A 24,801-nucleotide genomic window follows, 5' to 3' on the forward strand; every position below is an offset into this window, starting at 1 on the left:
TACTTGTTTTTTTATAATTATATTATATATACGTTTTTACCTATCTTCGAACTAGTCACCATAAAATGTTTTTTGTGATACATGTGACCTATTCTTCTGGTGTTTCTGAATGAGTTTTCCTCGAAGCTCGCTCCCAGCGAATTCCAAAATAATTGTGAGCGCCGCACTTTCACCTCCAGCAGTTGATTATTTCCAGCCTATCTGCCTGCGATTGCCCATGTGCAATCAGTCGGAACTGGAACTGGAGCTCTCTCTCTTCGGCGTTATCGCTTCGCTGGGGAAGACGAGACCCAATCGGCGTCCGCTTCAGTTCGCCAGCGTCCATCGCTCGAGGAGATCGTGACGGAGATTGGAGAACAAAGATTGGAGATTGGAGCCACCATGAGCTGTCCCTACGCAGGAAACGGGTGAGCAGAGCAGCACGTGCGATCCAAAAAACAGTTGGGACTGCCACTCGAATCCAAACCGGATCTTAATCCCCTCCAGAAACGAACACGATGACTCCGCGGTGCCGCTGACCACGGAGGTGGGCAAGATCTACGGGGAGTACCTGATGCTCGACAAGCTGCTGGATGCCCAGTGCATGCTGTCCGAGGAGGACAAGCGACCCGTCCACGATGAGCACCTCTTCATCATCACGCACCAGGGTAGGTTCCCTTGGCTTAGGATGAACTACATATAGAAACCTTCTTACTATTGTTTAAATTTAAATACCAAAGCCTACGAGCTGTGGTTCAAGCAGATCATCTTCGAGTTTGACTCCATTCGGGACATGTTGGACGCGGAGGTCATCGACGAGACCAAGACCCTCGAGATCGTCAAGCGCCTGAACCGAGTGGTTCTCATCCTAAAGGTAAGTTTAATAGCTACTGTCATATTTAAATCAAAAACTAATCAAGGGTGTGTACTTCCAAGGGCATTGTATTTAAAGCAAGCAAAAACATAAAGGTTGATACTATTCTATTTAGTGTTTGCTAGCAAGCCACTTGGAAAGTGATACATTGATTAAATTATTTTATAAACAATTTATCATCAAGATAATCATTTAAGACACATTATACGGTTTAAGTTACATTATGAAGTTTACTTAAAGTATAAAAAATTATACACTAACTTAAATCTTATATCATACATTATAATAATATGCATCTAAAAGTGTAGTAGGAAAGTATATAGAGCTATAAAACTGCGAATGCACACCTTTATTTGTTTATAACTGACAAAACCCACCTCCCGCAGCTTCTGGTGGACCAGGTGCCCATTCTGGAGACGATGACGCCGCTGGACTTCATGGACTTCCGCAAGTACCTGGCGCCCGCCTCGGGATTCCAGTCGCTGCAGTTCCGGCTGATCGAGAACAAGTTGGGCGTTCTCACGGAGCAGCGGGTGCGGTACAACCAGAAGTACTCCGACGTCTTCAGCGACGAGGAGGCGCGCAGTGCCATCCGCTGCTCGGAGCGGGATCCCTCCCTGCTGGAGCTGGTGCAGCGGTGGCTGGAGCGGACGCCCGGGCTGGAGGAGAGCGGCTTCAACTTCTGGGCGAAGTTCCAGGAGAGCGTCGATCGCTTCCTGGAGGCGCAGGTACAGAGCGCCATGCGGGAGCCCGTGGAGAAGGCCAAGAACTACCGCCTGATGGACATCGAGAAGCGGCGCGAGGTGTACCGCTCCATCTTCGATCCGGCGGTCCACGAGGCGCTCGTCCGCCGCGGCGACCGGCGGTTCAGCCATCGCGCCCTCCAGGGCGCCATCATGATCACCTTCTACCGGGACGAGCCCCGCTTCAGCCAGCCCCACCAGCTGCTCACCCTGCTCATGGACATCGACTCCCTCATCACCAAGTGGCGGTGTAAGTGAAAGATCCTTTAACCTGTTCCACAAGTAATGTATTTAGACAAGACTTTCAATCAAACTAAGGCATCTCAGAGAACCAGCAGAAAACAGAACTCAAAACAAAACACAAAATTTAAAATGTAATAATACGGCCTTAAAAATATTCAAATGGTTCTTAAGTTCGCTGATAGTGTTTTGTAAATATTGAACTGTAGACTTGTATTGTAATTGTTTTTCCCCTAAAGGACAAAAAAAAGTCAAAGATTTATACAACGAATAATCTAATTATAAAACAATTTACACGGTTCTAAACAAATAATGCCAGTGATAAACCCATAAAAAAAAAAAAAATAATTTAGGCATTATTACTAGTTCAGAAATCATTTGGGTTAATACAAAGTATTAAAACAAAAGAGAGTGTACCTAAAATAAAAAAGGAAATTCATTTGCTCCTGGAAATTCCAGTTTCAAATAATCGTTGTAATTGATAGTTCTTAAAAAGTTTTAATTGTTTAATACAACAAGTGGTTAATTTCTAAAGAAGTGTAGAAATATATTCAGAATATATTTTACTCTTGTAAATGTAATAATTCCTTTGCGCTTACTTAAGATGGTGTTTGGATTTGAGTTAAATGTAGTTTTGTTTTAAAACTATTGCTTACTTCTTCATTTTGCTGGATAGTACAAACTACTTTCTTATTTTCCACCACAGATAACCACGTGATCATGGTGCAACGCATGATTGGATCCCAGCAACTGGGAACTGGCGGATCGTCCGGATATCAATATCTGCGCTCCACTCTCAGGTGATCATCGCAGACGTCTCAGCTCCGAGCTCGATGACCTCTAATTGTGATTTCACTTCTGATTTCAGTGACCGATACAAGGTGTTCCTGGACCTGTTCAACCTTTCCACTTTCCTGATTCCCCGCGAAGCGATTCCACCGCTCGACGAGACCATTCGCAAGAAACTGATCAACAAAAGTGTCTGACAATCGGGAGGGGATAACATTTTGTGTTGGCTATGATTTACTCTTCTCTTCCACTGTTTGCATAATAAAATTCTTGTTTATTCTTTGTTATAAAATACGATATGGTTTTCTTCACTCTGCGTAACTCTAAATTCCATACAATAGGTACTTCTTGATAATATATATAAGAAACTATATAGAATTTTTAATTCTTTCCTAAGGTTGTGCCGAAACTTGACTTCCTATCACCCTGAAAGTATGCCCTAAACATTCTGGTTATCCAGCACTTTCTGTCTCCCTCTTTTCTATTTGACCCATAACATATAGTATAGGTACCATAATTTCAAATGGAACTGTTTGGTTATGCTGTAAACTCGGAATATATCTTTTTTATTTCTGGATAAAAAACAATGAAATGCAAGGGAAAAATTCTTAAGGTCTTTTAACATTCAGTGTATAATATAATCCTTGTATATATGTACAAAAAGATAAGTTCTTGGCCCACACAAGTAATATTAAATTTCTATTAATTAAAAACATTGAACAAATTTGATATTGGTCATATTAATTCCACTGGGTATGGAACCGATCAATTAGATTTCAATAATTATCTGCGCATAATTATAATAAAAGGCGATTAAAAACAGAATGACAGTTCTACATATATGAATATATACCATATAATAAGAATATGCGCATTTTGGAGTGTTAAAAATGGCTTTTTGTTTTTTCACTTAATTGTTCAACTTGAAATGGCAAATAACCTCTTGAAAAGCACAGAAGCATTTAAAAAGCAATTGCGAATTGACCGTAGTATATCAGAACACACAACAACCTTGTGGGTGGAAAAGTGAATCCAGTTAATTGCAATTATAGTCGTTTTAATTGTTGAATCGGACGGACGGCCATATCTATTTATATGTCAGATTGTTACTGCTCTGTGTACAATCACTTTTAAACTCTTTTAAAAAGATCTGTTATGGAGAGTACCTATATTTAATTATCAATTTATTTTAAAAATTCATAGCTTTCTATGGTTTGCAATCATTAAATGATCATTTATAGGCGGGTTATCTATTTAGCGTTCGAGTTTTGCAATTATAATTTGGAGAGCGTTCCAACCTCTATCGCTGTTTGCTCAAATGGAGCACACGAAAACATAACCTTTGCCATCGGCCTTTCGCCGGGCGATAAGCCACCGATTTAGGCTCTGAGTTTTCAGTTTCATTTCTATTTATTATTTATTATTTATTGGAACGGGATGCCAAGTTCTGTCCGCTCCACTCTTCCAAGTGCCGACTGCAATTAATTAGGAGGAGATCGGGAGGGGAGGGGAATCGGGATCGGATCAGAACAATACTGAAATCAGAGAGCCGAGTTCTAAGGCATTGGCATTATGTAAGCTTAATTCGCTTGAATCGCTTACGTGAGCCACTTCCGAAGGCAAATGAATTTCGGACTACCCCCACTACATTTGCTCGGATCTCTGCGGTTATTTCTGTCCGGTCTTGTCGTGCTTTTGTTTGGCAATTAGAGCTCGGCCCAGGTAATTATGGACCGCAGCCATCCATCGAGCAACCCTTGAAGCAGGTCCCTCCAGAATCCAGAATCCAAATCCAGTGGCAAGTTCGCCGCTATTCTGCGAAGTCCGGCTCTAACGAATGGTTTTTACTATTATTGCTTCCAAATTTTCTAAGATAAAATTTACTTTTGGATTCAATAATACATTGTACTTATAACAGTAATGATATCTTATTTTTATATAGGTATATTTATAGGTTTATTATATTAATTAAAATCAAATCTATCACCGTTATGCAATAACATTTAATAAAAGTTATTTATTTTGGGAAAGGCACTGGCATTGTTCTATTATAAGTATTCAGGAGTCAGTCTATAAGAACCTTACTAAGTAAAATAGCTAAATTTATCTCTTTTATCTCTTATCTCTTTATAACATTAGTTTTCATTTGCGCTAATCTATAAATAAATAAATAAACAAACTTAAACAAATGCTAATGTTGTTTACAGTTATTTTTTTATGAAAACAAATGTTAATTGCGATAACCTGTGATTCATCACATTTACACTTTTAGAATGACTCTGAATCTTTAGTGACTACTACGTTTCTGCGGAATTTGAATTTATTTTATCTCTTCCTTCTACTACCTTAAATTTACTATTTATTTCATTTTTATCAATTTTTGCTATGAAAAGTTATTAAATATACATAGGTGGAAACACATTTTGTATTTATAAATTTGGGTGGTAAATAAGTTTAAAATTTTTTTAAGAGCCTTTGGATAAATATATGTAAATGCAAAGAATCTTTAAATTCAATAATACAATTAATAAAGTCGTTGAATGTGTTTGATATATATTGGTTTCATATATTAAATCAATTGCAAAATTGTATACATTTTTAATGAAAACTAAAACAGCCGGCTGTGATTTGTGTAGCGCAGCTGAGCGGAGGCGAAACCCCACGCCGCCGACGAACGCGTCGTAAGCTCATTAATAAAACCAACAAAAACAAGAGCAGAAGCAGCGGCTACAGCAGCAACATCTACAGCAGCAACAACAGCAACAGCAGCAACAACAGCAACATCAGTAGGAGCAACAGCAACACCGGCGACAGCAGCAGCAACATCAGCTGCGATCTTGGCAATCAGGCGGATTTCGCGCTGGAGTCTCTCAGCCAGTCAGCCAGTCGGCCAGTCAGTTTCAGTCGCTTTCCGAGTCTCCGTTCAGCTGGTCGAGGGTCGAGTTGTCTCCGAGTTACCCGTGAACCATCTACAACCCGTAAACCGTAAAGAAAATCGTAATAGGCCAAGGCGAAGTGCTAATAAAACGAGCAAAATGCGCGGCTGCCTGGCATTGAGTGCGCTCTTTTTGTGCCTGGCTCTCGCCGGCCGCTTTCATTTGGCAGGTAAACGAAAAGGCCACAGGTAGATAAACTCAATAACCCAAAACCCATCCCACTTGCAATCCCTCAGCTGGCTACAAGAGCGAGGTGCAGATCACACCGGATCCCCTAGACGCCGTGGAAACGACCACCAAGAAGTCCAGTTGGTTCGGCGGCTTCAAGAAGTTCTTCGGCAGCGATGCCACCACCACCACGACGACTCCCGCTGCCCCACCAGCTGTCACCACGCCCAGGGCGCTGGTGGTCACACCCACGGCGGCCCAGAAGCCGCCACCGCTGGTCATCTCGCACGCTCCACTGGTGCCATTGGGTCCGCGGCCGGACACCCCGGGATCCTCTCCGTTCGGCGCCTCTCCGCCGCCAGCCAGCGGTCCCCAGTGGCCCACGACCAGTGCCAGGACTCCCCAGGCCCATCCGCAACCGCATCCGCAGCCACAGCCCGCCCAGCAGCCCGCTCAAGGTCGCCAGCAGCCAGCGGGAGGCACTGCAGCACCCAATCTGCCGCCCGGATTCGCTCCCTATCGGCCACAAAAGCCGCAGCCCAATAGCTACGACCTGAGCTACGGCGGAGGTCCGGGGCAGGGAACCCGCAATCCTGGCTTTGGACTGGGCATCAGCACCACTTCCAGCTCTACGAGCACCACCACCACCCAGAGAACCCCCACCCCCACCAGCACCACAGGTAAGCCAGCGCAGAAGGAGGACTTCCCCTCGTTGCCAGGACCTCGAAGACCCTCGCAAAAGGAGGACTTCCCCGCACTGCCGACGGCCAAGACTCCTCCAGGATCACCGACTCCCACGCCGGGATCTCCTTCCGCCTGGCAGTCGCCGCTGCCAACGCCACAGCATCCAGTGCATCCGCCCACCAAGGTCACCCAACCACCTTCTCCCACGCCCACTGCCACCCACTCGGTTACGCCCACGCCGACTCCCGCCCACGGATCCTCCTTTGGACCACACAAAGTGGGTGGAGGAGGCGGTGGAGGTATTGGAGGTGGTGCCACCACAACCACCGTGCGACCCGGCTTCCAGTCGTCGGGCAACTCGGTGGCCACCGACGACGAGATTCGCCAGCTGACCGAGCAGCTGTACACCAAGGAGTCCAACAGCCAGCTGGGCAACATCCAGGTGAACCTGCAGGGACGCACGCGCTCCATCGACAGCGCCGACGAGGCACCCAATCCGTAAGTAGTCCTTGCAGGAATTGCGATCCTTAGAAGCGCATTGCGATCCAGCAAACAGAGAATCTTTTGCATTATGAGTATAGAAAATTTGACTTATCCAAATTGGGAGTCCTTCTATCTTAAATCCTACTATTCGAAGTTATTTTGTTTATTTTAATGAATTTAAAACAGGAAAAACAAAAAATAAATAGTAATTAAAGATTGTTTTGCTAATCGTGTTTAACAGAGAACTCAACAACTGCAAAAAGTATTTATTTTTCATGCCGTCATATGCTCGAAATATTATATATAAAGTGCAGATGTAGGTTAATGAGTACTGATTATTTGTATTAAAATACATATTTAAATGTTTAGAGGATTTTCTGATTAACGTTTCCTAACATCTTTGCTGAGCCATTTTTAGAGCTCTAAATATTAAAATAGTTCTTTTTGAACCTATATACAAAACTAAATAAAAACTTTGAACACCTATATTTAAATTATAAAAGATTTTGAAATGCGGTTAGTTAAATGAAAGAAGTGTATTATTTTACATAATTTTTATTTTTGTAAATGATATGAGTAATTGGAATATATTTACAATTTCGGCAGATCATAGTCTCTATAGGCTGTTAATATTCAATAACTCATTTTATTGTGAAACTTAATTTGTTACAAACATTTCGAATAGCGCTACAGAAGATAATGCATCGCTTTTTTCTACGTTAATTAAAACTATTATTTTTATTGACTTGCCATCCCAAAGTCTCCTGAATGTGGACGCCAAGGCCCTGGAGTCGCCGACGATCGCCAAGATGCGGCTGCTGTTCAACAACTACGAGCACGACACGCTGGTCAACGAGCACGTGACTCCGAACGAGCGGAAGGAGGAGAACGAGTTCCTGGACGCGGTGATGGCCACCCCGGTGATGCGGCAGGCGATGCTCTTCCTGCAGCAGAAGGGCGTGCTCGGACCCGATCCGAAGACCCACCGCGACCTGGTCAAGGAGCTCTGGTTCACGCAGTACTCCCGCGGCCAGGGCAAGATCGGCAGCTCCGGGTTCGAGCACGTCTTCGTCCACGAGGTGAAGGACGGCACCATCATCGGGTTCCACAACTGGGTCTACATCGGCGAGGAGGAGAAGGGCGGCCGCTTCGACTACAAGGGCTACATGAAGGAGCAGGACATTGGCACGGTGAGTGGTCCTTCGAGCGGATCCTTTGTAGAAAGCAGTGCAATAATGGGGTGGGACTGAAATCCTAAAAAAGGAAAGGTGTTTTTCGACTAATTTATTTATTTCACAATCCTATCTTATTTTTATTAAGTAAGATATTTAAATTAACAATAGTTGTTATTGAAATAGCAGATCCTACGCGGTCAGTTTAGTCCTTAAAATTTTGAGAACTTTAATATCAGTAGTTAACGTGGGTCCAATGTCTTTAATGGTTAACAATTATCATCATAACCCTCTCCTTTATTTTATATGTCTCCCTTTTTACCCGCGAATTCCCTTCTTAAAATAATTATTTACTTTTACTATCATATCTATTCCTTTTGCAGAAGGGCAAAGTCATAAAGATCAGGTTCTCGCACCAAGGAATCAACAAGCCTGTGAACTCCCTGTTTGTGGGAACCTCACCCGAATTGGAGCTCGCTCTCTACACAGTCTGCTTCCAGCTGCGTCCGGATCGCACCTGTCCGGTGTCCTTGGGCAACAGCAGGTTCGGCATCGTCACCTATTCGTGGCGCTACCGGGGAAAGAACCTGATCGGCAGCGCCTATCCCGAGATTTGAGGCATCGATCGTCGATCGCCCATCGCTTAGTCACCGTAGCATTTTTTTTCTGTCGCTTTAATAAATAAAGTAATTTTGTGAAAACAAATCAAACTTTTGTTTAATTTAATTAAAAGATTTTTATTTTCTGGTAGAAAATGTATGTATGTGTAAATCGGTATTAACAAGATAACACCAAAAAAAATAGTGTTTCTATTTATTATTTTGTTGGCTTATCTATACAAAAATATTTAAAGTTTTGTTCATTCAATTGCGCGGGCTTTGGCAAGCAGTTCTCAGCACTGCTTACCAGGTCCAAGGGATATCGATTTCCCTATCGATTCCTTTGGAGTTTTGGAGAGTTCATATTTTGCGCATCACTAATGCTATACGAACGTTAAGAATCCATAAAAGTTTTGAAATTCAAATAAAATAATAAATAACACATTCAAACAAAGCGTATTTATTTCTGTATTTACTTTAAAAAAAACAAGATAACTATTCTTGACAACGTTAGGTGGAGTAAAAACAAACCATTGAAACAAAATGGACTTTTTTTTGGACTTTTAATCAAAATTTGGAAATATTAAAATGTTTTAATAACAAACGTAGTTTATACCTGCGCATGGCTCATGCAAATATATTAAAGAAAAATACTACACTTCAATTTATATTGAAATCTTCAAGTCCTTTAAAAAAGTTCAAAATACTAAGGAGTGGCTAAAAAAGTTTTTAAATCTTAACATTTTTTAGTATTTTTGGTGTAATTTTTGAAACGGTTATACTAGGCGGCAATTACAAAATGAATGCGCGTGCAGTGGAAAACCAGTTACAGCGCTAAAGCCCGGCTCTCAGCGGTTTGTAGTTCTCTCTTTTGCAGGGTTGTCATGCATATACATACATTAAAAGTCCAGTTTACCCTGTCATTTGGGAAATATTTAATTCTAATATTTGACTCTCAAACTGCTTAGACTAGTGGTTTAGATATTTCACACTTACAACATCAAAATATTTTAGTTCAATTTCTAACCCAAAACAAAGTCTCCGTTGCTTAAAAAATTTTTTTAGTTTAATAATATCTAATTATTGGCCTTATACAATTCCATGAGGAACATATTTGCTTCTAATTTACGGAACAGAGTAACTTTTAATTATAAGCCAAAAAAAGTTATCAAAGCCTTCAACTTTGGCTTATCGATACACTGATATATTTATGCTTTTGACAACCCTACACCTGCGCTCTTTCTCTTCTTCTCGGCAACAAGTGATCTGCAAGTGATCTGCTGTTCCAGTCGGGTTTCATTGGTTTCAGCCATTTCATTGGTTTCAGCCATTTCAGTTGCTGTTTGACTGCCGGAGAAGTTTGTTGTGCATTTTTTTTGGTGCGCGGCGTGCCACGGATTACAACCACAACCACACTAACACACACTCAGCGGTCAAATTAAGTTTTTTTTTTTTTCGTTACCCAACTCGCAAGTGCCGTGCAATTATTGTTCTAATTTTGTTAACCGAAATTGAAAACCGTCGACGCTTTTTGACAAACAACGCAACAACCAAATTGGCGTAGCGAAGAAAAGAATCACAAACAACGAAACAGGGGAAAGAGGGAAGACAAGAAGAGAGCGGCAGAAGACTCTGCGGATGAAATGTAGCAGAATTCTTATAATCTTCTGTGTGCGGTGACGAAGTGACGATAAAAGCAACCGAGAAAGGAGCAAAGAGAGAAGAAGAAAGAAGGTTTAAGAAAGAGCTCAAAAACATAAAACACAAACTCACACGCTGGCAGAACGGTTAAATGAAACGCAAGGCAACAACAAAGCAAGTAAGTAATGCCCAGAAAATGAGACAGAGAGAGAGAGCGAAAGAGAGAGAGCGAGTGAGCAGGGAGAATGCACAGCAACGGCAGAAACCTTTTGCCCGCTCTCTCGGAATTCAAATCAGAATCTGAATCTTGGTCGCCAACAACAACAACAAAAACTCGAGTGTCAATAGAACCAGGATTGCCAGGCGCCATTAAGAGATCATTTTTATTGAACAAGTTTAATTGGCTATCGGAAGGAGGTTGAGGAATCTTAGGTGCGGCTTAGAGGTAGGATTTTTATAGGACAGTAGAAAGCCGTTAGCCTACAAATAATATTAATAATTTTGCCTTCGTTTTTATGTTTGTATATATGACAATTCCTTAAATATATTAACTATTCATTGAATTAAAAAAAACCGATAAAAATAATTTTTGAGACCAGTTTTTAGAACATTTGTCGCCACGTTAGTTTGTCAAGATCTTCTGTGTTATTCATGGGTATTTGAAGCATCATTAAAGTTTTTTTTTTTTAAATATCTTATGACTGTTTTCATTTATTATCTGTAAGATAAGTTGTAGCAAATTATAAAAAAATGTAATTTCTTGACTTCAAATATTTCTGATATTTTCTTTAGTTGCTATAAATTTGCGAGTTTGAGAAAAAATGTCACAATTTTGGAATGTGCGGCTTTTACATTCCAACATTGTGACATTTATTACCGATGAAATCACTGATGTTTATTTCCCAAAAATACTTTCAATCAATCGATCGATTAATCAGGCTGACCAATGCCATTGCCAATGGCAGCAATTGGCTCTATGAGCCACCCCCATCACGGCTAATTATAGAGGCAATAAAGTTTTCGAGTTGCGGTGAGATCATCGGAGATGCAATCTTGACTTCCAGCCAATTGCACGTGTTCGCGTCGAACCTTTTCGATTCTTCGGGTTCACCGCAGGCCCAGATGCCAAGACCTGTTCTCGTCTCCTCGAATGCGATCGCCGATCGGTTTCAATTTGTGTAACGGCACCTGGTCCCCATCCTCCTCCGATGGACGACGATCCATTGCCGCAGTTGCAGTTGCATAAGCTCGTCCTAACGGTTCTCGAGTGGTTCTAGATGCTGTTTTTCGGTTTCTTTTCCGATCCAATACGATCCAAACCGATCCGATCCGATCCGATCCGATCCGATGCGATCCCTACGATCGTCCCAATCGGATGGTTGCCTCGATTTGGCTCGTTCGTTTCGTTTCTTTTCGTTTTGTATCGTTTTTGGCTTTCGTTCGGTTTCGATCAGCGACGTTTTGGCAAATCATGCCAGGCCAAAAGAAGCCAAGAACGCTGCGCTGCCAACGGTATACGATGGCAAACAGTTAGGCGTGCAAAAAGCCAGAAAATAAAAAAAGATCGACGCAAAAGCTATAAAACAAAAAATTGGTGGTGGCGCAAAAGAAAACTGGTTCCGGCCATCGAAGAATGCCGCAGCGGCCACTTGGCCAGGTCCGAATGTCTCTGCCTGTCTTCGCGTCAGTGTGTGTGTTTGTGTGTGTGTGAGAGTGTCAGTGTATGCGTGCCACTTCCGTACAACAACGCCCTGACCCCCTCCCTCTCTCCCCTCTCCACCAATCTCCACCTTCCCCTTCTTAGTTGGCCTCTCTCCCGAGTTCGCGTTCGTTGCCTGAGTCTTTTGTTTTCCCTGCTCTTTGCCGTGTTTTCTTATCGCTGCTATAATTTTATACCCTGACGGAGGGTGATTTCATTAGGGTTCGCCTGTTGCATCCACAGAGGGGTCAGCGATGAGAGCCTACCTACATATATCAAGCTCTTAATCCAAAAACAATACATCAGGTTTTTATGGGAAAACGGTTTTGTTACGGGGTTTGTTATGCCATGGGTCATACATTTTAATAAAACACAATGTGCATATAGCGGCATGTGTCTGAACCTTTTCTCGAGTCCAGTACAACTGTGAGTTATGAACAGAAATCTATTTGAATTGGAATCTTAGTCCTTTGTCTTCAGTAATTTTCAGTTAGCTTATTATATGTACAGCAAGTTTTTAAAAGGTCAAGGAATTTTGTACCCAACAGCTAAGTTCTCTACAAGGAAACCCTAATATTCACATTTTTATTTAAAAAAAAAGTAATCAAATGTGCATGGAAAGATACTTTTCTTTGTATACTAAACAATTACATTCTTTCATTTAATTATTCGTCTAGTTAAACTCTATTAACAATCAACTGGGGAACAAGAGTATCTGGAATTTCCGAAGCTAGGTGTTCGGTCGTGCTATCGATAATTTTTTGCTTTTCGCTTTCGTGCTCATTTTCATGCTGGCGACGCTGGCGAAGAAAAAGCCCGGCCGCAAATGCTAAAAATGCATAACAAAGCCAGAGCAAACACCACCACGAATGCCAGCTCACACAATCACTCACACTCATGCTAATGCGACAAAGATGTTAATTGACTTTTACTTTATTTAAACAAAATAGTCACAGCGAACACGAGCAGCAACAAAAACAGCAAACCGATCTCCATTGAGTGAAATTTTTAATTTACGTTTTTTATTATTTTTTTTTTTTGTTTGGTTTTCGCGGTAAATCTTCGGATCTTCGCCGTCATCCTCTTGAACAGAGACCTCTTCTGTTGTCGTCATCGATTTCGTTTTTTGATCGAAACCCTACACACTGTTATTAAGTTTTAATCGATTTGGACGAAGCGTTAATTGGAGCCATCAAAAATCAATTTCGCCTGGGAACTTTTGCTAGCTGAGGCTTGATTTAATCAAATCGATTAAGTAGAGTTACAAATGTGGGCTAAACTCTGAAATTGTTTTGAGAAAGTAACGTAAGGGATGTTGATCTTATAATAATTATTGTATTGGTAATAGATTTTTGGAATTCAGTTTTCCTATTGCTGTAGAATTATTAAATAGAATTATTAAATATTATTTGGGCAATATAAGAAAGTACTTAGGTTTTCATCTTTAAAACAGTAAGAAGGGTTTTAAATTTATTTAAAAGAGATATTGAGTTTATATATATAATATATTATATAAACTAAAATTATATAATGTCTTAAAACTTTTAAATTTGTTTTCGAGCAATAGTAATTTCCTATTATTTTCTAACTTTTTTTGTTTAAAATATTTTTACAACTTTTATTCTTAGCCAACAAAGGATTTTTAATCGATTTATGATATATTTATTGAATGTGTAGTAGTCTTTTTTAAAAGTTCGTGTAAAACAGCGTAATTTCAAAATTTTGAGGCCCACATATTCATTTTTCTTCTTATGGGTTAACCTGAATTGATGAAGTTATTAATTACCGCGCTGTCTTTACAAGACTCGCGTATGGTCTGCATTTTTAATTGGGCACCAAAACCAAGTCGGAGCCCCATCTTTGGCGGCGGCACCTCCGCCAGATTCGCGTCTGAAAAACTGCAGTACCTTTTTGGCCTCGAACGTTGGCTTGTTGGCTTGGCCCACATTCCGCAACGCCCCCAAAAGACGCAGCTGTTTCCCAGCTCGTGGGCGCCCCTTCCACGTTTTGCAGCTCCGCGTGGATGGAGTTTCCAGTGGATATTGAATGGTGGATTGGTGGATTGGTGGATGGAGGTCCCGGTGGGCCCTTGTTTTGCCAATGCCGCCAATGTTGCGGGTGCGGCAGCAACTTCAACGGCGACGCATAGACGCAAAACGGCGATTGCAAAAAGCAAATCAAGCGGCACTCCTACAGTGAAGCCAACGCCAATGGACTCGAGTTGATTGTTAGAATAGTTTATGCACCGCCACTTTCAATTGTCTCCGGCGGCGCGTTTTCAAAATTTCCCTTTTTGTTTTTTTTTTTTTTTTTCTGCATGCATCGAGTTATCCGCTCTTGGATTTTGTATTTTGTATTTTGTATTTTGTATTTGATTTTGTGTTTGCATTGTGGGCTTGTCGCCGTGTGTATTTGTGATCGATGAGCAAGCTGCTGGCAACATGGCGCGCTTTTTTTTATTTCTTCCAAAGGTTTATTGGCCTTTTGGCTTACTCTCTGCACGCGCCTGTGTGTGTGTGTGTGTGTGTCGCCATTTTAGCTCGAACTTGGCTTATACCATTTGGCTGGGCTCTGGTTTTGTTTTTGGTCTTGGTTTTGACGCTGCTGCTAGTGAAATCGTGCGCCGACTCAACCTTCTTGCTAAATATTTCTTCTTTCTACATGAAATTTTCTATTTGTCCAACCCGAAAACGAAAGACGAAAAAATGCCAGGCCCAAGAGCAGCAAAAGCAGCAACAGCAGCAGCAGCGCCAGTGGCAATTAAGCCGCTTACTGCAACAACGGAGAATAATATATATGACTAGTCACTCCCTAGACAAGCGAAGCCAAGACAAACCCAAGAAAAGCCGCGAGCTGTGAGTGCGTGCTGCTGACTGTTGACTGTTTTTGGCCAAAGCTTTTAGCCAATAAGTCAAACTGTCAGTCAGGCAGTCGCGGCCAGACGTCGCTGGCATCGCCGTTGGCTTTAATTGAAATGGCACGGCTCGGGGAAATGGGCCTCGGACCTCGGACCTCAAACCTCGAAGCTCGGCTGCAGTCCGAAATTGAATTAGCCTGGAATTCTGCGGAGCTGCAGGGCAACGAGCTGCAGATTATCGCGGATCTTGGCGGGATATTGCTCCCGAGTCTTGGCCAGATTCGAGGGGAATTGGCCAGTTTTCTCTCAAACGAGCTTGGAATGTCAGATCCACTTAGGGATTCTGCCTGATTTCAAAAAAAAAAAAAAACAAGATCTTGTCAGCGCTCAAATTGGATATTATTATTCTTAAGTCTTATCCTGAGCTAAGATATGAGAAAAATATATCACTTTTTATTTAAAATATATTAATACAATTACATATTAAAGTAAAAGTAAAATATAAACAACTATTATTTTCCATATCCAAAACAAATAAAGAATGCATTAAATGTTTTAATTTTTATTGCAACTATTAATTTCCTTTCCATATTCAAAATTGATTTAAAGACTTATGTTATGAAATCAAATGAGCTATTTAAATTAATCAAACCGATTAAAACAATAATCTGTTACCAACTTTTCGTAATTAACCTTTGCGAACCCAAATTTTGATTTGAATTTCAATTCAATCCGAAAACAACATATTTATTACTGAAGGCATGCAGCGCCTATGATTATCGTTCAATCTGTGTTTCAAGCACGCAGCCTAAACGAAAAATCCGACTTGCATATCGAAAAACAATCAGCTTTGAAAATAAAACAAAAGTAAACAATAAATAATGCATAATTGCGGCGAGCAAATAGCGAATGTGTTAAGTGGGTAAAAAAACGCAACTTGAAAGTAAACCGAAGTAAACCGAAATTAATTGCTGCTCGAATTGCAAATTGCAGTTCGTCAAACCGACTCAATTAAAACAAAATCGAAATCGTAAACGAAAACGTTAAATTAAATAGCTGGCGCAACATAATTAAAGATCGTATTTGGCTGTGCGTGTGCGAGATGGTGAGGTGTTTGTCGAGATAAAAAAAAAACAACACTCGGCCGTCTATTGAGTTTCACTTCGTGGCAGCCGGAGCCGCACCTCCTCCCCCTCCCCCTTTCCCCCTCCCCTGTTTTGGCCATATTTCTAGGGCCATTCAGACTTCTCAGCTATGCCAAGAATGTATCAATACACTCGAAACGAAAAACTTGCTGCCAAGCCAACAGAAACACATTTTTTCCAGCCACAAACACACACAGACATCAACACCTGAAACCGACTTGTGCATAACTTAACATTTAAGCGTTTTAACAGGTGCGGTCTGCTGCCTTTGTGTGTGTGTGTGTGCATGTGTGTGAGCATGTGCGTGTGTGTCATGGATGATAACAAATCATTTTTAGAAATCGAACACAAGCATCTCATACAGAATTGGATTTTGTCATGGGAACACGCTTGCCACAAAAACATTTCCCATGTTAAAATGGAAATGAGGGGAAGAGTCTGTTGTCTGAGATATTTATTTATATATATTAATTTTTATATAGACAAACTTAGCCAAGGAGCTTACACACCTATGATAGCTGTACAAGAATTTAATAAAGTGTTTGTAAAAGCCCAAAGATAAAATACTTGACACCAAAAACAAACGACTTAGGCGACGAACTTGAGTAGTTTTTGAAAGTTGTTTACTTTTAATGTACAATTATAAGTAACGCAAACTTATGTTTTTTGAATATATAATAAACTATGAAAATTAACATTGCTCAAAATGTTAAAATTAATGCAAATATTAAGTGTCTTGCGTTTATTTAAGTCGGCATTCTTTCGTTATATCAAAATCAAACATTATTGCATGTCTAATAAATTTTCAATTAATCAAATTAAGCAGGGAATCCTAATGTAGGTATCTTCGATTGCGTAATTTCCGCTAAGTGGGCTGCCCAACCCATGCCACAAAAATCAAAATAAAAACCCGACTTTACTTTGCCGTGAGTGATCGAAAGGCAAGCTGCAAATGAAATTCTTATGATTGTTATTCCACATCGTTGGATATTTGCTCATTGATTACTAACACACATAATCATGATGTTAATGCCGCGCTCGTTGTTATTGTTATTGTTAATGCTCTTTATGTTGTTGTTGCTATTTTCGCTGCTGCCGCTTTGGTTTTGTTGCTACCTTAGCATTAAACATGGACTGCAGGCAGCGACGTCTTAGCATTGGAATGCGGTCGAACCCGTAGCTAGCCAAGATTTTTGTTGGCTGCCTAGCCATTGTTTTTGTTATTGTTACACAGGGGAAAAGAAAAAGGGAGGGTTGCTTAAATCTTATTTAAGCCGTATTGAATAGTTTGTGTTTGTCTTTTTTAACCAGTGTAGTTAGCTATTCCAATTAGTAAATCGGGAAAATTTTAAAACAAGCATATACATTATTATTTAAATGTTCAAAAATTGTAAAATAATTCTAGTTCAATGCCACTGATTGAATCATACTTTGTTTTGCTGAATAGAGCTCTGTGCTTTTCTCTCAGTGTACGGCATGTGGCCCGAAAAGATCGAGGGAAGGAGAGGCCTGGCTGGTGCGTACGTGTTGGCCTGATGAAGCCGCGAACTGAATGAAATTGTCTGACGAAGTGTCAGCCTCTCGAAAACAAGTTCCTCTATTGACTCTCTTAATTCGTGAGCACTTGCCGCGCCAGTTGGCATCAAACAGATTCGTTACTCTGGCCCCAAACCCAAACCCAACTTCAACTTCAGCTCCAATTTTGAATCTGAATCCGAATCCGAATCCAAGTCCACTTGCAGTTAGCCAACAAATCCAAATCCGATTGACTCACTTAAGCCAAAACTGCTTGAATCAAATCAAATCAAATTAAATCGCGACAACTTCTCACTCTCTCGTCGTTGCTTTTTGCTTTTTGTTTTTTATTTTTATTTTCATTTGATGTTTCTGTTGTTTTGGGCATAAATATTTATGTATGTGTGCTAAAGGCATTTGCCGCGAAACAGGTGAAAGTTTTGCCTGAGAAAAGGCAGAGACAAAACAACTACAACATCATAAAACAACAACTGCAAAGGCAGAAGAAGCGTGTCTGAGTCTCCACTTTTCCTTCGCTCTTGCCGCATCTGTTTAATATTCTTTTGGCCAACCTATATACTATATATATATATATATATATATATATATATATATAGCGTATGCGGCGGGGCTTTTTGGGCGTTCGCATTTCATATTTATAATATTGCTTTTTCGGAAATTTCTTAATGAACTTGAATGTTTGGCTTCTCTTTCCCCGACGTTCCCTTTTTTGGGGCGCTCATAATTTTAAACGCATTCTTGGCATTTTAATTGGTTTTCTTGGGGCCTTGTTTCGATCGAACTGGCAATTCGAATTTATAGTATTGGTGACAACTTTGGCTTTGATAGCCCAATTCTGAGGCCAATTCTTTGGACTTCATTTGCTAAAGTTCAAAACCAAGTTGTTTGTTGTTAGATATACAAAAGGTTATAATGCTTAGGGCAATGTCAGGCAAAAATACTTTAATCATTAAAAAACGGTTCTGGGACTTGAATAATTAATCTTTAAGTGTTTGACAAAATACAATTAAAAATGCTTCTGCAGACGGCAAGTGAATGGTAAATTTAAATAGTTTGCTGGCAAAACTGACCTTGCCTTCACCTGAATTTCTTGAATTTATTTTGAAAATAGTATTTAGAAAAGATTAAAAATTGAATATACATATATTTGGACAATTTCTTAGTATTAAATTTATTGAAAATACAATTTTCAAGTGGCTTTGTGGAGTAGTGCAACTTAAAGCTGAGTCTATTTTAGGTATCCCTTCACCATAGCCTTTGGCATATTAGATCTTCCGACTGCAATCGTGAATTTCTGACGTGTCTTATTCAATCAGTTTGATTCCCTCGGATCTTCTGCAACGATGCGAACGATTGCTGCTGTCATTGTTGCCGCTTCACGATTTAGTTGCTTTTTTGTTTTTTATTTTTCCTCTGCCGTTGCATTTCATTGCACCCCGGTTTCGGTTGGCAAACGTTTCCACAGAGACAAACTGAGGGGAGAAAAATGAACATAAAAAGTTAACACTCGTATACTTGCTAAGATGCGAAAAATCTGTACTTTCATTCATGGAGCGGCCTTCGCGTCATTGACTCCAAATAGTTGCCGTCACCACGAACCGCTCACGATCCCCATTAAAATCACTCCGAGCGGTGGAGCTGTGGGGATAAGTCTGATAAGCCGTCCGTTCAGCAATTTTATAATTTTCATAAGGCAAGAGTGCGAGGTATTTCGTAGAAAGGCGCCATAGCTATATGCATTTTTCCCCCAAATACCACGATTTTTACCTTTTTTGCCTTGAGAAAACAAACAGTGTACTAAGCAAATCGCATTTTGTGTCTTTCTTGCAGCAATGAATCAACCGGTTTGAAGACCACATCCACACGGCAGTCCATTCCCAATTAGATCAGATCAGATCCGATCCGATCCAGGAATCCAGAAGAGCTACAGAAGGAAGGAGAGGCTACAGAAGCAGGAGATCGGGAGAGTATCGTTTCCACACCGATCCCACCGGAGGACAGTGATTAGAGAGTTGCGGAATACTCAAGAAAGCACATTGGAGCCATGGACTGGGCCGAAGGCGATCTGGTCTGGTTCGATCCGGGCATGGGACACCCCATTCCCGGCGAGATCCAGGAGGTCCACCGCGCTGCCCAGGTGATCGTCGTCCAGGCGCTCATTAAAGGAAAGGTGCGTACATTTAACTCGTTGAGTTTGAAACTTATTTTAAAACCAAAGCAGGGCATAATATTAGAAGTTGTGAATATTTAAAGAATATTTTTACGGCTTATGAGCAGGTTTTTTTTTAAAGCATGTTATTTTATTTATTAAAGAATCCCTTTAGAGAGACTAACATAAACTTAAACTGTTATGTTGAATGATAACAGAATAAAGGGGACTGAAATTTAGTATTAGTTAAGAAAATCGAAAAGTTTTAGGGGCACAACTAGTGTGACGGCCTAAAAAAATGGTGATTTTTGGGAATTTTTATAAAAAAAACTACTTGATCAATTCTTTTCAAATTTTCAGAATATATTTATACATGTTTTAAGAATGTATAGTAAAATTTTTAAAGAAAAAAGTTAAATATTTTTTAAGTTATAGTCGATCTCCAACGGCGCTAAAAAAAAAAGTGCCTCAACTGCTGCAGTGATTCCGGCCCTCTCCGTGGACGAAATCAAAAAATGATAATAATATTTTCCATACCATGAACTACGAAAAAAAAAAAAATATCAAAAAATGACAAAATGGCAGCGTTTTAAAAAAGAAAATCGAATTTTAACCAAAATTTTGGTCGTTTTTGGCCTGCCAAAATTCGATTTTTAATCGGATCAAAAAACCGATAGTTCATGGTACGTAGAACTATATAAAGAACATGTAAAAAAATTTGGTAGTGATCGCATCACTAGTTTTTGAGTTATCACTGCAGCAAATTTGGAAAATGCTGTTTCGAGAAAAACGCGCTTAAAGATAAAATGATCGTTTGCACTGTTATGAGAGCGGCTGCTCTTTAAATTGTTATAACTCAAAAACTATTTGAGATATCGATTTTAAATTTTAATGTGTTATTTTTAAAGGTTTTATCTACCGAAAAATGAAAAAAAAATTTTTGGATTTTTTTAAAACTTCACACTAGTTGTGCCCCTTTAGGCATAATGTTGTTAAGTTTGCATTGTTTTGTTTTGAACATGTTTGTTGAAAAAATAATTTACTTTAATATTGAAAACTGACTAAATTAAATCAATCAAAAATAATACAATTTTTTATTGTATTGTACATATAATATTTGTAGCAAAGCTTGAAGCAATTCAAATGCATACAAAGTTTGATTCACTTACTTTAATAAGTTTTATATAAAATTATTATTTGATTCAATTAATATTTAATATCATACTTATTTTATTTTGATTCCACTTTTATATATTTAATGATTTTCGAAATTTTAAGTATGTATTTGCTTTTGGTAAATAGGCTTTGATACTGGCACTTCTTCTTTTAACATCCACCTTGGTACCTATTCCGCATTTTTGTTTCTGAATTCCACTTAAACGCTAGAACTTTTTCTCCGAGTGCACTTTTGTAGCGTGGCCCTGCAGAAGGTGCGAATTCGCACCGTCGCCGTCGTTTGGCTCGGTTTCGTGGCTTACTGTTTGAATTTTCAATTTGTTTTCGGTTTTCGAGGTGGCCCATGAATGCGTTTCACTATTTTCACCCGACATGAACTGTTTGCACTTATTTCGGCCACCATTGGCTGGCTGCCCTGTGGTGTTTGCCAGGTTGGAGGGGGGAGAACTCCCTCTCGGAATTTATGGAATGTGCTGGCCGGGATTTATGTGCCGATTAGCTGTGCAACCACGAACAACCGAGCGTTGGTCAACAATAAAGTCGCGCCGAGGCGGATTTCTTTTTGGCCACCGGCCACTGCGTGTTTACTGTACTCCTCACTGTACAGAGTACAGTGGACTGTACCACCTGTGCTGTGCAACTAATTGCAGCTGCCAGCGGCCAGCGTTTCCTTTTTCCTTTCTGCCACTCGCTGCAATTATGAACTCGTGGAAGTTGCAAGTTGCAAAGTTGCAGAGTTGCAGAGTCGCAGATATCAAGATTGAGAACTCACGGCAATCAGTCGCAAGTCGTCGACTGACAGCCGAAGCCAACATTAGTTGTTGGCACAGAGGAAAAATCTGAATTACAACGAGTTTGACATGGCTGCCGATCAAATTTATCTTGTAAATCGGACACTAAGTCTTATGATTTGCATCCTGCAACTTCACATTGCAATGCAACAATTTTTGTTGAGCCTACACACTAAAAGAAGAGAGCAAGTTTGATTTATCTATTTGCTATACTGAGTTCTATTTAATATTACTGTTGAGTTGAATTTAAAATAAACTAATACCTATAAAATATAAGAGTAAATTCTGGCTAAAAACTAATTTACTCAATCAACACTACGAAAAATTAGGTACACAAATATTATGTCTTTAACAGGAAATAAATAACATGCATTGGAAATATCAAACAAATTTTCTTCAACTAAATATTAAATTAAATGTCAATGCTGATAAATATTGTACAAATGCAAAAGTGGAAACCTAAAGAGTGTGATAATGTATTACGAATTTGACTTTAAGGTTCTTTTATGATTAAAGTGAAAACCAAGACTTTACGTGCTTGGTTTTTTTTTTACTTTATTAGCAAATAAACATTTGACAAATTGCAAATTTCACTGCATAAACAAGTGCCTCTTTTGTTATGGCAACAAAAACTCTGTTTTCATCTTTAAGTAACCTTACGATCGAAAAAAAAGAAAGCAAATAGATAGTAAAACTATTTGTTTATTATATATAATATTTCCGGTTTTATTTTTTGCAATAGCAGGTGTAGTTTGCATTTCGTGTGCCTAAAAGTTTGGTGGTAACATTTAAAAATACATTAAAGAAATGAGTTAATATAAAAAATAAAAGAAATTTTTTTTTTTTTTTTAAATATGTATTAAATTATTATAAAAAAAATATAAGTTGATTTTTTTTTTTTAATTTTCCCAATTGTTTTTTTCTTGATTGCTCTTCTGGCAAATACCATTATTTTCGCTCCGTAGGCCGGTGAATCTCTGAATCGTTGAATCAGTGGCAGTAATGTCGGCTATAGCGGTACCAGAATCGGAAAACCGGCCACATGTGACTCGTATCCTGTTCGCCAGAACCTGTTGGCAGCACATGGGTTGCCTTGGATGTTCTGGCATCAAGATCGGTTACTTAGACCATGGGAAGCCGCTTCGCAAGTTGTAATCGAGCAAGTAGATCAATTATCGGCTAATGAATCGATGATGAACTACCCCTGGTTGAAAGTTAAATGGGATTCTTGTTGGTTTTCCTGGGTTTTCTCAAGGGTTTTTGTTGATTGGTTACCGTTGAACAAGTTATACAATAAATTAAAGGTTTATTAGGTTCTTGGATAAATTTATTTTATTTATAAACGTAGTTTATTAAGCTCTTGGATAAACGTTTTTTAATCGAAGGATAGCTAAAAGCTTTTTGTTGAGTTTTATGTAATAGTTGCACCTTCTTGATAAAAACTAGTTTCTTTTTTTTCCTATGTAGAGCAGATCTTGGTATATGTAATAGTCAAGTATCTTAAATGTTAGTACCTTTAATGTGTTTAGAGAAATTAATTGAATAAGAAATTGTTAAAATTATTCTAAAATTTAAAGACTTGTTAGCTAAGTGGTAATTTCTGTTACAAATTATAGATATTTGTATTTAATAGAAAATCACTTTTCTAATTATTACTTCTCAATTAATTAAATGTGCTCCTACAAGAATATAAAAGTTAATTTAAAAGCATAAACAGTGTAGATCGGTTGCATCTCTTAGGAACTAAAATCACTTTAAATGAGGCCTGAAAGTATGCTGCGGTAAAATTGAAGTGCAAAAGCCTCTTTGCCATTAGGAATTAAACAGAATTTTCTAAGCCAGTTTTCTGGTTGCAAAGACCTCTTCTGAATTACTATTTATTCGGGGCATTCCCCCGATCGATTGACTCACCTCATTTGACACAGCCATTGAAGCGAACACCAAATTCCGAATACCGAATAGCGATCAATATCAATGGGGAAGTCGCCGAAGCGAATGCATTCTCAGCGGTCCACAGAAGATATTTCACGCCTTTGTTTGGGTCGGCTATCAAATGACAATCCCCTGCCCCACACGACGAAGCTCAGAACTGAAGAATGAAGATTGAAGACTGGAGACGGAAGACTGAAGACGGAAGACTGAAGACTGAAGATGAGCCCAAGAACCCAGAGACACAGACACATCGAACTTGAACTGGTTGGCCCCTCGGTGAAAGTCCCACACACTGTCGCCTAATTGAATGGCGATCGAAAGACCGCTTCCATACCAAACATATAGTATATAAATGCGTTCGGTTGATCGGTTGAACGGATGATCGGGCGATCGGGTAATCGGGTGTCTTCTCTCCCCGGTTTCTCTTTATATAATCAGTTTTTGTGGCTCCGGCCAGTGCGTTCTTTTGGCCCACACTAACTAAATAGTTGGCCAGCCGAGTGGCCAACAGGGAGGAGGAGTGTCATCTGGTCTGGCCGGGTTCGATGTGATCCGGTCCATCTACCGACTACCGACTACCAACTACAAACTACCGACTACCAACTAGCATCTTCCATTTCCCAAGAACGTGTTTGGATGCGAGCGAGGCGAAAACCGTTTTAGAAACGTTTGGGGAAATTGTGGCAGTGCCGCCGCCAGATTTCGATTCCTTTCAGTTGCATTCGAGACTTCGGGCACAAACGTCTTTTGTGAGACGAGTTCTTGCTCGTTTCTCTGCTTTCTGGATCACCATAGAGTTCGAGCTTGGATTCGGGTTCGGTTTTGGTTTTGGTTTCGGTTTCGGTTTCGGGTGCAGGTGGGGGCTCCTCGCATCCAGATGCGCATCGTCCGGTTCCACTTGGAGCCGTGGCAGCGCGGCGGCGGCGGATCGGTGACCCCGAGTCCCGCCCAGTCGCCCTCGTTGGCGCTCCTCTCGCCGCATGTCTTGCGTCGCCAGCGGCCCGCCAGCTTGGAGGATCTGGAGGATCTACCGGGCCACCAGCACTCCTCCATCAAGCATCCGGCTGTGCCCTCCAGTCGCCTGCGACGCCTCAAGTGCAGATATCCGCAGGTCGTCAAGCGACTCTCCACCCTCTGCAGCGATGTCATCGCCCGCCATGTGAGAGAAGTTCCCGGAAGAGTTTGTCATAGGATAAGATACAGATTAG

General features: G+C 40.2%; 3 protein-coding genes across 4 annotated transcripts in view; all 3 read left to right on the top strand.

Moving 5' to 3' along the window:
- Positions 1-232: 232 nt before the first annotated feature.
- Positions 233-2,922, top strand: LOC108091141 (tryptophan 2,3-dioxygenase). Its single transcript, XM_017190176.2, has 6 exons — positions 233-407; positions 487-647; positions 720-853; positions 1,240-1,846; positions 2,543-2,636; positions 2,705-2,922. Exons 1-6 carry the CDS (start codon positions 382-384, stop codon positions 2,820-2,822), a joined length of 1,140 nt encoding a protein of 379 aa, XP_017045665.1. The 5' UTR covers positions 233-381; the 3' UTR covers positions 2,823-2,922.
- Positions 2,923-5,508: 2,586 nt separating this feature from the next.
- On the top strand, positions 5,509-8,773 carry LOC108091252 (poly(U)-specific endoribonuclease homolog). The gene is made up of 4 exons (XM_017190367.2): positions 5,509-5,730; positions 5,798-6,911; positions 7,657-8,086; positions 8,452-8,773. The coding sequence occupies exons 1-4, from the start codon at positions 5,661-5,663 to the stop codon at positions 8,683-8,685; spliced, it is 1,848 nt and encodes a 615-aa protein (XP_017045856.1). The 5' UTR covers positions 5,509-5,660; the 3' UTR covers positions 8,686-8,773.
- Positions 8,774-9,945: 1,172 nt separating this feature from the next.
- The window catches only part of LOC108091187 (unconventional myosin-XV), a 39,147-nt gene continuing 24,291 nt past the window's right edge, over positions 9,946-24,801 (top strand). Inside the window, exons 1-3 of one of the 2 annotated variants that reach the window (XM_017190264.2) lie at positions 9,946-10,486; positions 19,376-19,715; positions 24,471-24,752. In XM_017190264.2, coding sequence (XP_017045753.1) covers positions 19,590-19,715; positions 24,471-24,752 — 408 coding nt within the window. In that variant the 5' untranslated portion in view covers positions 9,946-10,486; positions 19,376-19,589. The remainder of the gene's footprint in view (positions 10,487-19,375; positions 19,716-24,470; positions 24,753-24,801) is intronic. The other variant, XM_017190260.2, reaches the window with a different exon arrangement.

Source organism: Drosophila ficusphila, unplaced genomic scaffold, assembly GCF_018152265.1.
Source record: "Drosophila ficusphila isolate 14025-0441.05 unplaced genomic scaffold, ASM1815226v1 contig_198, whole genome shotgun sequence".
NCBI lineage: Eukaryota > Metazoa > Arthropoda > Insecta > Diptera > Drosophilidae > Drosophila > Drosophila ficusphila.

Excerpts from the sequence above, each read along its gene's own strand:
- LOC108091141 (XM_017190176.2), top strand. The coding sequence starts at position 382 with ATGAGCTGTCCCTACGCAGGAAACGG. Across the intron at positions 648-719 it reads CTTCATCATCACGCACCAGG|CCTACGAGCTGTGGTTCAAG; the intron begins GTAGGTTCCCTT and ends TAAATACCAAAG. Across the intron at positions 2,637-2,704 it reads TATCTGCGCTCCACTCTCAG|TGACCGATACAAGGTGTTCC; the intron begins GTGATCATCGCA and ends TTCTGATTTCAG.
- LOC108091252 (XM_017190367.2), top strand. The coding sequence starts at position 5,661 with ATGCGCGGCTGCCTGGCATTGAGTGCGCTCTTTTTGTGCCTGGCTCTC. Across the intron at positions 6,912-7,656 it reads GCCGACGAGGCACCCAATCC|TCTCCTGAATGTGGACGCCA; the intron begins GTAAGTAGTCCT and ends GCCATCCCAAAG. Across the intron at positions 8,087-8,451 it reads AGGAGCAGGACATTGGCACG|AAGGGCAAAGTCATAAAGAT; the intron begins GTGAGTGGTCCT and ends TTCCTTTTGCAG.